Source organism: Aspergillus neoniger (genome assembly GCF_003184625.1).
Source record: "Aspergillus neoniger CBS 115656 unplaced genomic scaffold BO87scaffold_53, whole genome shotgun sequence".
Taxonomy (NCBI): domain Eukaryota; kingdom Fungi; phylum Ascomycota; class Eurotiomycetes; order Eurotiales; family Aspergillaceae; genus Aspergillus; species Aspergillus neoniger.
The window spans coordinates 134679-147338 of NW_020291181.1; the positions used below are offsets into that span (position 1 = coordinate 134679).

The 12660-nt window shown below is 50.6% G+C and overlaps 3 protein-coding genes and 1 non-coding gene across 4 annotated transcripts; 3 read left to right on the plus strand and 1 right to left on the minus strand.

Annotated features, from left to right (window-relative positions):
- Window positions 1-533: 533 nt before the first annotated feature.
- Window positions 534-4226, plus strand: pmcC (putative calcium transporting ATPase (Pmc1); the record flags this gene model as incomplete). The annotated part of the gene is made up of 7 exons (XM_025619898.1): window positions 534-1187; window positions 1243-1673; window positions 1739-1881; window positions 1944-2834; window positions 2886-3286; window positions 3351-3490; window positions 3551-4226. 7 exons carry the CDS (start codon window positions 534-536, stop codon window positions 4224-4226), a joined length of 3336 nt encoding a protein of 1111 aa, XP_025474653.1.
- A 612-nt stretch (window positions 4227-4838) lies between these two features.
- Window positions 4839-10012, plus strand: BO87DRAFT_345320 (uncharacterized protein). Its single transcript, XM_025620855.1, has 3 exons — window positions 4839-6504; window positions 6562-6716; window positions 6778-10012. Exons 1-3 carry the CDS (start codon window positions 4941-4943, stop codon window positions 9943-9945), a joined length of 4887 nt encoding a protein of 1628 aa, XP_025474654.1. The 5' UTR covers window positions 4839-4940; the 3' UTR covers window positions 9946-10012.
- Window positions 10013-10196: 184 nt separating this feature from the next.
- BO87DRAFT_t258 lies at window positions 10197-10280 on the minus strand. The gene has a single exon. It is a non-coding gene; the product is annotated as a tRNA-Phe (tRNA).
- A 1270-nt stretch (window positions 10281-11550) lies between these two features.
- On the plus strand, window positions 11551-12590 carry BO87DRAFT_380804 (NADP-dependent oxidoreductase). Its single transcript, XM_025624377.1, has one exon. The coding sequence runs from the start codon at window positions 11565-11567 to the stop codon at window positions 12579-12581; it is 1017 nt and encodes a 338-aa protein (XP_025474655.1). The 5' UTR covers window positions 11551-11564; the 3' UTR covers window positions 12582-12590.
- The last annotated feature ends 70 nt before the right edge of the window (window positions 12591-12660 follow it).

Below are 12660 nucleotides of genomic sequence, written 5' to 3' on the forward strand. Positions count from 1 at the left end.
TAGCGGGTGCATTATGATGGTCTTCTCAACAGTTACTTCACACTTTGGCATGAACTTGGCACATCACTCATATGCTTCAACATCCCCACCAGCAATCGATGACAAAGCCAAGGGAGGCAGTGCTGCGCCGAGAGCATCGAGATATGGTAGACCCGCTATCTATTCAACCTTAACCGCCATACTGACAAGCTGGCTGGCAGCACTGAGACTTATCCACATTAAATCCCTCATCTTGAAGGCTCTCACTCTATTAATGCTTTGAGCCGGTTGACCTAGGCATCCAGCGCATCGGCTCTTGTCCATCAAATTTGTAAAGCGGCGCAGCGAGACCCCAGGAGGTTGAGGTCTGATAGCCTTTCCGTGTATCGTTCATGCCGCATCATTGTACCATGGTTCACTCTCTGCACAGAGGTATATAGCACAGCCTCAATACATCAGTGGCTATCGAGACCTATGTATACACCATAAGGACAACGATACAATCTTGTCTTCAATAGCGCCATCCGTTATTTCTTTGTTGAGATGCTGCAAAGATGAGTAAGCCTGATCTTGACAACTCGGAGGAAACTGAGAGCCACGCGATTCCATCCTCCGCCCCTCGCCTCGGAGCGGAAAACGGGCCCGACGGCGGCAATTGTTTCGCTTTTTCGCCAACCCAGCTAAACGATTTATTCAATCCAAAATCGCTGGAAGCTTTCTGCTCTCTGGGCGGACTTTACGGACTCGAATTTGGGCTACGAACTGATTTAGCTACTGGGCTGCAGTCCGATGAGTCCGTTCTGTCAGGACGTATCTCGCTCGAGGACGTGAAGCAAGTCGCATTGGCAAAGACGACAACATCGCAACGTCCGCTCCTAAGCAATCAATCTCGTCCAGCCGGAGGGAAAACATATGGCCTGCCATTCCACGATCGCATAAGGGTATTTGGGCGCAATGTATTGCCGGTGACAAAACGAAAAGGATTTGGACGATTGCTATGGGATGCCTACAATGACCGAATAATTCTACTTCTCACAGCAGCTGCAGTTGTATCACTGTCATTGGGTATCTATGAAGCCGCCAGCGGGCAGTCACAGGTAGACTGGATTGAGGGAGTGGCTGTTTGCGTAGCAATCTTCATTGTTGTCTCGGCCACGGCAGTGAATGATTGGCAGAAGGAAAGACAGTTTGTTCGTCTGAACAAGTTGGTACGCTCCATCCACTAGCCCCGCTTGCTGCATGTGTCTGGGCTAATCGGTGTAGAAAGTTGATCGTGAAGTTCGTGTAATCCGCTCCAATCAGTCCGTCATGGTTCATATTAACGATCTGACGGTCGGAGACATCGTGCATCTCGAACCTGGAGACTGTGCGCCGGCTGATGGAGTGGTGGTGACATCTTATGGGCTAAGGTGCGACGAGTCAATGGCGACCGGCGAGTCGGATCATGTTGAAAAGCACACGGGCTTCGAGGCTTTCGATTGCATTGCCGCCAAAACCTCAGCTGATGATATAGATCCATTCATTATCTCGGGAAGTAAAATCCTTGAGGGCCTGGGGACTTATCTGGTGCTGAGTGTCGGACCTAACTCCACTCATGGGCGAATTATGGCTGGTCTTGCTGTCGAAAGCGATCCAACGCCTCTTCAGGTTAAACTGAGTCGCTTGGCAAAATGGATAGGCTGGTTCGGACTTGGGTAAGGCCCACTTCCCACGACTCTTGCTCTGGCTATGAAGAAGTACTAATCAGACCGCTCGACAGGGCAGCTCTACTGCTATTCTTTGTACTTCTGTTTCGCTTCCTGGCTCAGCTACCCGAAAACGATGCTCCATCCACAGAAAAAGGTCAGATCTTCATGGACATTCTCATTGTTGCGGTCACGGTAATTGTTGTCGCAATTCCAGGTATGTCGATTAGGAACCGGTCGAACTAATATATGCAACGATATCGTATTGACTTCTGTTAGAGGGGTTGCCACTCGCCGTTACGTTGGCACTAGCGTTTGCGACGACACGTATGCTCAAAGAGCAGAATCTGGTTCGGCAACTGCGCGCGTGCGAGACCATGGGCAATGCAACCGTCATCTGCTCGGACAAGACCGGCACCCTCACACAAAATAAAATGACAACTGCTCTTGGCATACTGGGCTTAGCGGATGCCTTTACACGGTCAGGTACAACCGCCTCCAGTGTGGAGCAAGCTGCCTTTAGCTTTCCAGAAGCCATCGGCCGATACCCCGTAGCCTTCCGCGATCTACTCATCAAGAGCATATCCGCGAATTCCACGGCATTCAGAGAGGAGCGAGAAGGCCGGATGGAGCTGGTAGGAAACAAAACAGACATCGCACTTTTGCACCTAGTGCAGGAGCACCTCGGGGTACATGACATCAGTCGAGAGCGGGCAGAGATCGATACTATACAGGTCTATCCATTCGATTCTGCTCGTAAAGCAATGGCGTTGGTATACCGTGTGGACGAATCAAGGTGTCGTGTACTTGTAAAAGGGGCAGCAGAGGTGGTTCTGAGAGAATGTACTACCGTTATCACTCCAGGATCCTCCACACATGAGGATGTATCCACTCAACAGATAAGTGGGACCGACTTCAAAACGTTGGGTGGGGCGATCAGGACATACGCCTCTGCATCGCTACGCACAATAGGACTCGCATATCGTGATATCCCAATCGAACTAGTCGCCGGGGATGATGGCCAAGAAAAGGCCAGCCTTGGCTTCGAGGAGCTATTTCGAGATATGACATGGATTGGGCTCTTTGGGATCCATGATCCCTTGCGACCAGAGGTAACAGATGCAATACAACAGTGTCACTCGGCTGGGGTCAAGGTTAAGATGGTGACAGGTGAGTAAATTCTCACAATTTCGAACTCATGTTGACATTCCTGCGTGTTAGGTGACAACCTTAACACCGCATTAGCGATAGCAGAATCCTGCGGTATCAAAACGGCTGATGGTGTTGCTATCGAGGCGCCAGAGCTTCGTAAACTTGATGAGACTGAATTGGATATTATCATGCCGCGCCTTCAAGTGCTGGCTCGCTCATCTCCAAGTGACAAACAGCTTCTTGTAAACCGTTTAAAGCACCTGGGTGAAATTGTTGCCGTGACTGGTGACGGGACAAATGATGGTCCGGCGCTCAAGTCAGCCGATGTTGGTTTCTCAATGGGACTGAGTGGAACTGAGGTAGCGAGAGAAGCGAGTTCAATTATCCTTCTGGACGATAACTTTAGATCTATTGTCACCGCGATTGCCTGGGGCCGATGCGTCAATGATGCTGTGGCCAAATTTCTGCAGGTATCGTCTGTTCCAGCTGGCGGTTTCCTTAGGTACAAACAAATCTAACAACCCATTGATGCAGTTTCAATTGACTGTGAACATCACAGCGGTATGTCTGACTGTTGTGACCGCCATATACAACAGCTCCAACGAAAGCGTTTTTAAAGCAGTGCAATTGCTGTGGCTAAATCTGATCATGGACACTTTTGCAGCCCTAGCTCTGTAAGTACATGTTTTGCTCACTGTGACTTCCCTCAACACTGTTGACTGACCTCAGAGCAGAGCGACCGATCCTCCGGCCCCGGAGATACTACAGCGTCCTCCCACTCCCCGGAATGCATCATTGTTCACAGTTACCATGTGGAAACTAATGCTTGGCCAATCCATCTACAAGCTAGCGCTGTGCTTCACACTCTATTTCGCTGGGGACAGGATATTGAATTTGGACATGGATGATCACAATGAAAGACTGCAGCTCAACACCATCATCTTCAACACCTTCGTATGGATGCAGATTTTCAACGAATTTAACTGCCGCCGGCTCGACAACAAACTCAATGTCCTTGAGGGTATTTGGAAAAATCGATGGTTCATCGTGATAAATATATTAATGGTGGGTGGTCAGACACTCATCATCTTCGTGGGCGGCGCGGCGCTTGGCGTCGTCAGACTTAGCGGCACCCAGTGGGCAATCTGTCTTGGATGTGCGGTAATCTGTATTCCTTGGGCCGCCGTGCTCAAATTCATCCCGGACAAGTATGTGGCTTATGTTTTGAGATGGTCTGGTTGGTGTCTGTTTGCAATCCTTCGCCCATTGAAGAGGGTAGTACAAATCCTTGGACAGGCGGTCAGGCAGACCGGTTTCTGGACCCTGATGCACCGATGGCACTTGGGCAAGCATCCTACAAAGAGTCAAGCCGATGAGGAAACTGGGAACGGTCTGCATTCGACCATTTAGCAGCTTTTGAGATCGTGGGCATGCAGAGACCAGACTGGGCTACATATTTCTCGACAGTATATACTAACTGCAAGCTACTTCAAGGCTATTGGGTTCGCATTCTCGGTGCGAGGGAAAGGTCTACTCACATCCGCGTGATTTTCCAGTTTGGAGTTCCAGTATAAATGATTAATCAGAGCGGCGTCACTTATCCGTGTCGTGATACCTGCGAATAAAGTTCGAAGAGATACTAGTCTACAATATATATTTGACCGCCGGAGACCGTAGGAACGGGATACATTCTCCGCCACCATAACCCCCATCCAGATCTCCTCGAAGAATAGATACGTACTAATCATATGATAGTGCTCCTAATGTAACCGAGCAGATACCATTATCTCTGCTTATCACATCACATGAAAATAAATGTGTCGCAACTGGGTATTTACCAAGTCGTGGTTCATGTAGTTAATTAAACTAACCTCCACTAATCCAGTTAGGGTGGGTTCGCTGGCCATCCGAGTCACTGAGACTAAACCCTGTTGGGAGCCCGAATCCGCTAGGTTCTCCTGCGCAGATTGTCCCCTGGTCAGCCTTCTCTCTCCCCTCCCCAACATGACTCAATCGCAATCGTACAACACTATCGAGGCGTATCATAAAGAGAGGGGATGGCCGGTATTGCCCCGCTGACGATCAGGGTCTTCCTGAATTTCTCCATTATTCGACACCCTCAGGATGGCTGTCGACCCCTCGGTGTTTACTCCCTGGTTCGGCCCGCAGCAGGCGGCAAACTACTTCCGCTCTCTAATTTCCCACGAGGTTTCAGAGACACAAGTCTTGGACATTAACCGTTATCTACTACGTTGTGTTCATGACGGAGGAATAACACCTAAGATCTTTGCCGTGTGGCTATTTCTTGCCCATCCAAAATTCCCTTGCATCCTTGAAGACGCCCTGCGCGACGAGGCCTCGCGTGGTGTGCGAAAGACCGGCATAAACGTGCTGAAATGTGCTTTGAGAACAGACCAGTGGTGGAAGAACGGTTGGGAGGCAGTTGGTGGCACAGCGGGTCTACAGGATATCTTTGAGAAGATAAGCATCCAGGAGGCTAGGAGCCTGGCAAGAGCCATCGGGTCGTGCTCGAACACCACTGATCCTCTCCTGCGGCAGGCAATCGATGAGCTGCTTCATCGATTGCTGCCCAATTTCTTCAAGTCTTCGTCGACGCAATTTTCCGGCGACTCTCAACAGCTACTCAAGTTGGAGGACGTAATCTCGTTATGTAACCTGTCCAGCGACGCCACTCTAATGAAAGTCTTCTCAACGCCCCTACCCGACGATGTCACGGGCTCCTTGATGCGACAACTGCTTAACTCTCATATGTCGCTGCTAAGGGATATTGCTGTCAGGGCATTTCCGGTCCATCCTCCGCTCCGCAAGCGCTTACTGGACCAGCATCTCGCTGCGTTGCTTACATCGGTTAAACCCTACGAGTCACGGTTTGGTCAAGAAAGGCAAACCGGCTTCCCGGCGATCGATTTCTCCTCGGACCTCTTAGCTGGAGAGTTTGGTGTTTCGGAAAAGTCGCGAGTGGTCAGTTGGCATACGCGCATTCGGTGCATAAATATCACTCTCACAACCTCCCGCCGCCGAAGAGTGCCTTTCGACGCTATTTTTGCCTTGCTTCAGCATGTAATCCCAGACTTGGGGCATTCGGAACGGACCCTCACCCATTGGGTGCCGCTCATACATTCATTAATAGAATTGTGGGTCATCGCTGCCTTTCCAGACGCACATCTACAGTCGATATCTGATGCGCCTGTTGCTCGTTATCGGGAGCGACTGCATCCATCTCGGCCACAAACGAGCCACAGAGATTCTTTGGAGGCAATGCTTCGAACAGCCTTTTGCACCTTATCATCCGATCAGTTTCAACATTGCCTCCGAACCCTTCTACCCAGAACCGTTCCGGAAGCCAGGCTTCCCTTACTCAAGATTCTATGCAAGAACCTGCAACACCTGAAAATTGATCTGGAGGAGCCTATGCCGTCAGTGAAGGAGCACAAATTTGTGCCATGGAGTTGGTCGTTCCTCATGTCTCTCCCCGGTCGCGATGCAAGATGGTTACTTGAGCGCACCAAACTGTTATCGCCGAATCATAGTTTGGTCAATCCCTTCGTCTTCGAGTGGCCAGCGAGTGCAGGAGATTCGTCATATTTCCGGGACGCCTTGATCCGAGTCCACTTCGACGCCATGGACAGGGAAGCAGCCGATCCTGTTAACTCAGCAGCCCGTGAATGTGAGCCATCCTTTCCCGCTAGACAAAGAATAATGCTGATCCTTGTGCCCTGTCCAGTGATTGAAGACGTGAAGCTTAGGGCTGTAAAAGCCCGTGATCCTGAAGATCGGCTTCAGTGGGCAAAACTGACGATCACTATCGCGAAAAGGAGCCGAGATATTCGCCTTGTGCAGGATGTCATCTATTGGACATCGCGCTTCGTGCGGGATCCGGTATGTTCTTTCTTTACCCCATTATGTATGTGCAGATCGCTAACAAGACATATTTCCCCAGTTTGTGAGACCAGAGCTCGCCAGAAGGATTTATCGGGAGGATGTTGCATCGATTCTATCATGTGTGATGTCGCCAACCGTAGAGGACCTCGCGGCTAAAGTCTCCATTGCTGACGAGGTAGTCTCTCATCTCCTGGAACAGGCGCTTCTAACTGCGCAAGAACCGTGGTATCGAATCAACCAGGATCGAGGATTTGGCCAGCTACTTAAGCTCGTCGTTTCTAGCCGGATACATGCGGTGAAGCGCTTCTGTTTCCGTGGTCTAGGCAGTGAACAGAATGTGGTGGACACGCTATTCAAAGGGATAGTGCCAATACTGTTCCGATATGAAACAGTGGGTAGTACGGAAGGATACGAATCCCTTGGCTGGGGACAATTGTCTGGCCCGCTTTCAGAACTCCATTGCCCGCCTAACCCACCAGTCTCGATCCTAAAGCTCTTGGATTCGCTTGCACAGCACCGAGACCATCTTTGGGTCAAACAGCGTGGCCTTCGAATCCCACAAGCTGAGTCTTTGCCCGAGGGCCTACCACGAGGTCTACCGCTTCAATATCTCCTTCCTTCACAGGAATGGACGATCGCGGTGATGAAATCGGAAGGGGCTAGCGCCTTTGTCACGCAAAGAGTGACAGAGGTTGTCCTCTCCAATCCTGATCTACTCCTTCGAAAAGTAAAGGAGGACGGCCGCAAACAGTACTTGGTGGATAGTTTGAGGTTTGCCATCGAGGCTTACCTCGGTCATCTACCGGTCGCTGACCGGGGAAAGAAATTACTGGAGATCTGGAGTCATTACTCGGAAAAAATCCCGTCTTCTGCAGGCCACCTGGGGGACTTTAAGAAATACATGTGCTCTTTGTTGGAATCCAGAAGCTTACGGAGATTAGAGAGGATCATCGACCCTCCCCAGTCGCCTTCTCTTGTTATATTCGAGAATATGTCATGTGACTCACCCAGCATTGAATGGGAGCCCCGATCCACCAACGTGCAACAAAATGCACAAAACTGTTGGGAGAAGTCACTATTACAAGTTCAATTTTTGGCCGTAAAGGAGAACTGGCCTCTGGAGAGAATGTTGGCAACTCCCAATCTCGGCACCTGTTCGCCAGTGCCTGAGAAGCCCAAGACCTTGAAGATATGGTCGCCCAAATATAGTCCTCGAACTCTTCCGTGCCAGTACCGAGAATCTCTCATTGCGTCCGCCCTTTTGTTTCTCAATAGTCTAGCCCACAATGCGGACCGCATATTGTCCAAGCCATTCCCTGAGAATACAGATATTCTTCGGTATCCACCAGTGCACCTGGATTACGACTTTTTGTCCAGCATCGACGACCAGAAAAAGGCAGCAACTGCAGCGATTGATCTCCTGAATCGCTTGGTCAAAATAGTACCATCCACCCTGCTGTACCACCTTTCGCTGTCCTTCTTAGAAGCTCTCCATGTGCTTGAAAGCGTATCGCCAAATTATGCGCTAGTGCAGCGACTTGCTTTCAAATCGATGGCGCTGGTGCGGCGCTCAGACAGGCCTGATCTGGCTGCGAAACTAGGCATGAAAGCGCTCCAGCTATTTCCGGAAGCATCGTCGTGGCACCGGGTGGCATTACCATCCTCGTTGACTAAGGTCCTTAGTCGCGCCAATGCGGATCGAGTAATCCGAGATTTCACTGCGTATGTCTTCAAGGCACTAGAAGAGCAGAAGCAGCCAGCAATGCAGAACTCTGGTACTGCACAATCAGGAAAACTCGTCATAAAGATCACGACGGTAAAAATGCTGGCCACTATGCTGGCTGAAAGCAGATCTGGCGCGTCACCCCTCTCCGCCATTCAAGCCTTGAAGGTCCTCTTTCACGCCAGCAACCATATCGATGTCCGGGTAGCGGTCTGCACGGCTATGCTGGAAATTGTTGGAGAGTACGATGACTGTGAACAAGCGTACGAAACATTTACATCTCTCACACCCTACGCTGCAGTGCCCAGCGAGACCAGCGCCTGTGAGTCTTGGTTGCAATCGGAGAACGCCGAGCTTCCAAGGGTGGACTGGCAACGGCCCCTTCTCGATCTCTTTACGAATGAAGCCTACGACATGCTGCCTGCGAGATACCATGAACACTATACATGCAACGCGCTTCTGCCTCTCCTCGACGAATTGGCAAGACAACATAACCGATGGATGCGCCAATTCCTTGCTCCACTTGATCTCACGCCTGAAGAGCTGTCTGTGGCTGACTTCGGGCCTTTTGAGCCAGATATGATACAAAGAATAATGGAACGCTGGTATGAATACCTGCCTCGCGAATTTCTTCTCAAATATCGGGCTTGGATGATAAGCTATCTTGATTGCATGCGGCTCCGGAACGTCGACGATAAGATGACCGGAAAAGACGAGTCGTGGCGGACATCTGACTCATATTCCCACTGGAGCAGATGGTTCGGTGCTCATGCTAGGATGAAATCTTTCCATGTGCTAATGGGAAAGTTTGGAGCCGAGAAAGACACCAAGGTTCAAAATGGCATAACCCGCGAAGATCTCGCGGATGTAATTATGGCGTGTGCAGAGACCTTTCTTCGCAACCCCTTCAAGTTAGTGTCCTATAAGATCAACGTGTCCTTGGACCGGATCATGGATCTACTTTCGACGCTGGGGATTACCGACACCAAACGTCGAACTCACGTTTTGCCAATTGCAGAACGAATAGTAGCATTCGCGCAGGGGTTGCGAATCGTGGAGTGGAGCTACGACCCATATCGTAGCCCACCCGTCCTACCCTCAAGCTTCCAACTTCACACCATGCTTCTTCCGTTTCCTCAGTTCTACAAAACCGATCCTTTCCGTTACACCAGGTTTGTATCCAGCACGTTGGACTTGGTCCAGGAATGTGTCTGCTTTGACACATACCAGGCCGATAGCGCTGCTCTCCACGAGGCGATGAATCACGTCACAAAAGAGGATGCGCGCCAATGTGCACTGGAATTTGGCCAGCGGTATGACTCCAGCGCAACTACGCTTGTACAGTACGTGAGGGTGGAGTTAGCCCACATTCTGGCACTAAAATGCAGCATGCACAGGGACGAAAAGGATTTGAGGGGACGGGCAATGATGTTGCAGTGGAGGAACAGCCCAAACGAGTCCATCCGGTCTATCGGGTGGTCCATATACCCCCAAGCCATGTAACCTGACATTGAGCTATACCTTTTCCCGCATGTACTCTTAGTTTCACAATATGATAAATGACTTCGGCAATGGTCTCCGACGTTAGTAAATCAACAGGGTATAAATAGACTCAGCTAGCCAAAAGCACCCGTGCAAATGGCACGCGTACTGCCAGGATATCAATTCAAGCAGGCAAGCAGTGGGAAAAGTTGCGGCTTAATAAGAAAACTGGCCTCCAAAAGAACGTAGAGATGGCTGGTGTAGCAAAAAAAGCCCAGGCACAAGACTCGAACTTGCGACCTCACGAGAAATTGGTTTAATTTAGACGTGCACTCTGCCAATTGAGCTAGCCCGGGGGGTTGTTGTTTGAGAATGCGGGAACTGGCTCATGTAGCGGGCCACGATTTGCAAGCCCTAAGACTGTGGCATGAATACACATCGTTCCAAGTAAGATATAGCACAAGAAGAAGTAGCTATTATAGTTGCGTTTTTTTTTTTTTTTTTTTGCAATACTTTTGGAAAAAAAGAAATAATTGTGCCAGTCCATATGCACCACGGTCGTAGACCCCTCAACAAGGTGGGCGTTGCGTTGCAACCAACGAGACGAGTTTTACGCGGTCGATCAGGCTGTAAGGCTCAAAGAAACCTGTCATCAGGATTAAACAAGGGTGTGATTCTGCTGATTATAGTCCATTCATTGCTATCGATCCAGTTTATGCGTCAGACATTGACATTCATCTTTGCTGCCTAGACATAATTTGGCCCCAACGCACCGGCGCTGTATGAATCAAGGAACGGTCTCTGTCCATTCACGAGCACAGGTTCATTATTAGTTCATCCTTAGGGGTTTTTGGGTTGATGGAGTAAACTTGAATCCAGAACGCGAGTCAGCCCTTCTGGGGGACGCAAGAAAGGAGGGAGCTGGTAGACTGATAAGTACATCCGGCGTCGGACAGTCAGCGGGATACACATGCGTGTACCAATGGAGCAAGACGACGTCGTCTACTTCGAACCCCTACAGCGGCTCAGGGTGAGCCCAATTATGCAGTCGTATTTGGGGGTGGTGCATGCGCATGGCGAAGATGGAATTCGACGGAGAAGATTTAAGCAGTCGAGTCGGTGGTTTAATATTTCGATGTCGCCACTGAGTGCGACGTAGAACGAATCCCGGCTGATGAGCTTCCAAGCCTTCTTCAGATCTCCAAACAGGACTTCTGCCCATTTGTATCAGCGATACAGCAATGCGGGGACCGTTTGTATATTGCTGGGGTCTATTACATAGTGAATTGTACGACCATGAGATCTGAGTGATGAAGGGATGCGATATTGCTCCTATGGTCCCTTCTTGGCGTAGCCGCCACCTTGTCTTTGAAGTATTCGCAGTGGGCTATTACTTTGAATAAGCACTACGAATGTGTAGCAGTGCCATATACATTCTTCAAGTAGCGCAGGCAGGCATCAACTCACGGTCTTCCGTGGATTCAGTGGTCCCCTAGACATTCATACCCGATAGCCTATTCATAGGCTATACAGGCACGTGATGCAACCATTATCCCGAGGGATACTTTAAGTTGACCCCGGATGCGAGCGATCATGGGAAAGCTTCCATCCCATCATCTTCTTCATTTCCAGCCTGCATCATGAAAGCTATCCGTCTTCATCCTGCTTCGCCAAATTCCACACCCTATTCACCGGCTAACCCGGCTCCCTCCACCGCCCTTCGGCTGGACTGTGATGTCCCCATTCCAGAACCCTCTGCGCCCGGAGAGCTTCTCGTCCGCGTCAGAGCAACAACCGTCATTCGGGACATGCTCACTTGGCCGGAAGCCTACTCACATGAGTATGCCATCTTGGGCAACGATGTGGCCGGCATTGTGGTGAAGGTGTTCTCGTCCGCAAGCCAGTTCAAGCCCGGCGACGAAGTTTTCGGCATGACCAATGCCACCCGGGCAGCTACCTGGGCCGAATACACCATCGTCAAGAAGGATGAGGTAGCCCAGAAGCCGTCTACGTTGACATTCGCCGAGGCAGCGGCAATCCCCCTCAGCGCACAAACTGCCTACGAGGCCCTCTTTGAGCACGCGCAGATTCGCCGACCGACGATGGAAGATTTACTGTCCCAAGCTGCTACGAAAGAAGGGTACTCTGTGCTGATTACTGGTGCCGCCGGTGCAGTGGGCGTGTATCTTGTGCAGTTAGCCGCAGCCGCAGGGGTAAAAGTTGTCGCCGCTAGCAGCTCCAATGCTCGCAATCGCGAGTTTCTCCAAGCCCTCGGGGCCGACGAAGTCGTGGAGTATAGCATGCTGGACGATTGTCGCGGAAGGTTCGACGTCATCGTCGATACCGTGGGCGGGGAAGTCTTGGAAAAATGCTGGGAGTATGTCGCCGGCACAGGAGTGCTGATCTCAGTGGACTCGGCGAGCTTCAACTTCGTAGAGGAGCATGAGAAGCGTGGACTTCGAAAGGCCAGTGTACACGCGCTATTCTTCATTGTCCGGGGCAGTCCGGATGCGTTGAATTTTCTTGCAGAGGTGGCAAGTCATGGAGTCGTCCGGCCTCTCGTGGCAGGCATCTATCCACTTGTCCAAGCACCGGAAGCGTATGATGTAGCGAATGGAAGGGCATACGGGCGTGGGAAGATAGTCCTTGCCGTTTGAGATGATCCTGCCGGTTCTTCAATGTCGAATGTATCCCTTTCTTAGCTCGGTTAATCTTCACTCTCTGCGTCACGACCAA

Bases quoted from the DNA above. Each gene is read 5' to 3' on its own strand.
- BO87DRAFT_345320 (XM_025620855.1), top strand. From the start codon at position 4,941: ATGGCTGTCGACCCCTCGGTGTTTACTCCCTGGTTCGGCCCGCAGCAG. The intron at 6,505-6,561 runs GTGAGCCATCCT...TGCCCTGTCCAG, and splicing joins TAACTCAGCAGCCCGTGAAT to TGATTGAAGACGTGAAGCTT. The intron at 6,717-6,777 runs GTATGTTCTTTC...ATATTTCCCCAG, and splicing joins CGCGCTTCGTGCGGGATCCG to TTTGTGAGACCAGAGCTCGC.
- BO87DRAFT_380804 (XM_025624377.1), top strand. From the start codon at position 11,565: ATGAAAGCTATCCGTCTTCATCCTGCTTCGCCAAATTCCACACCCTAT.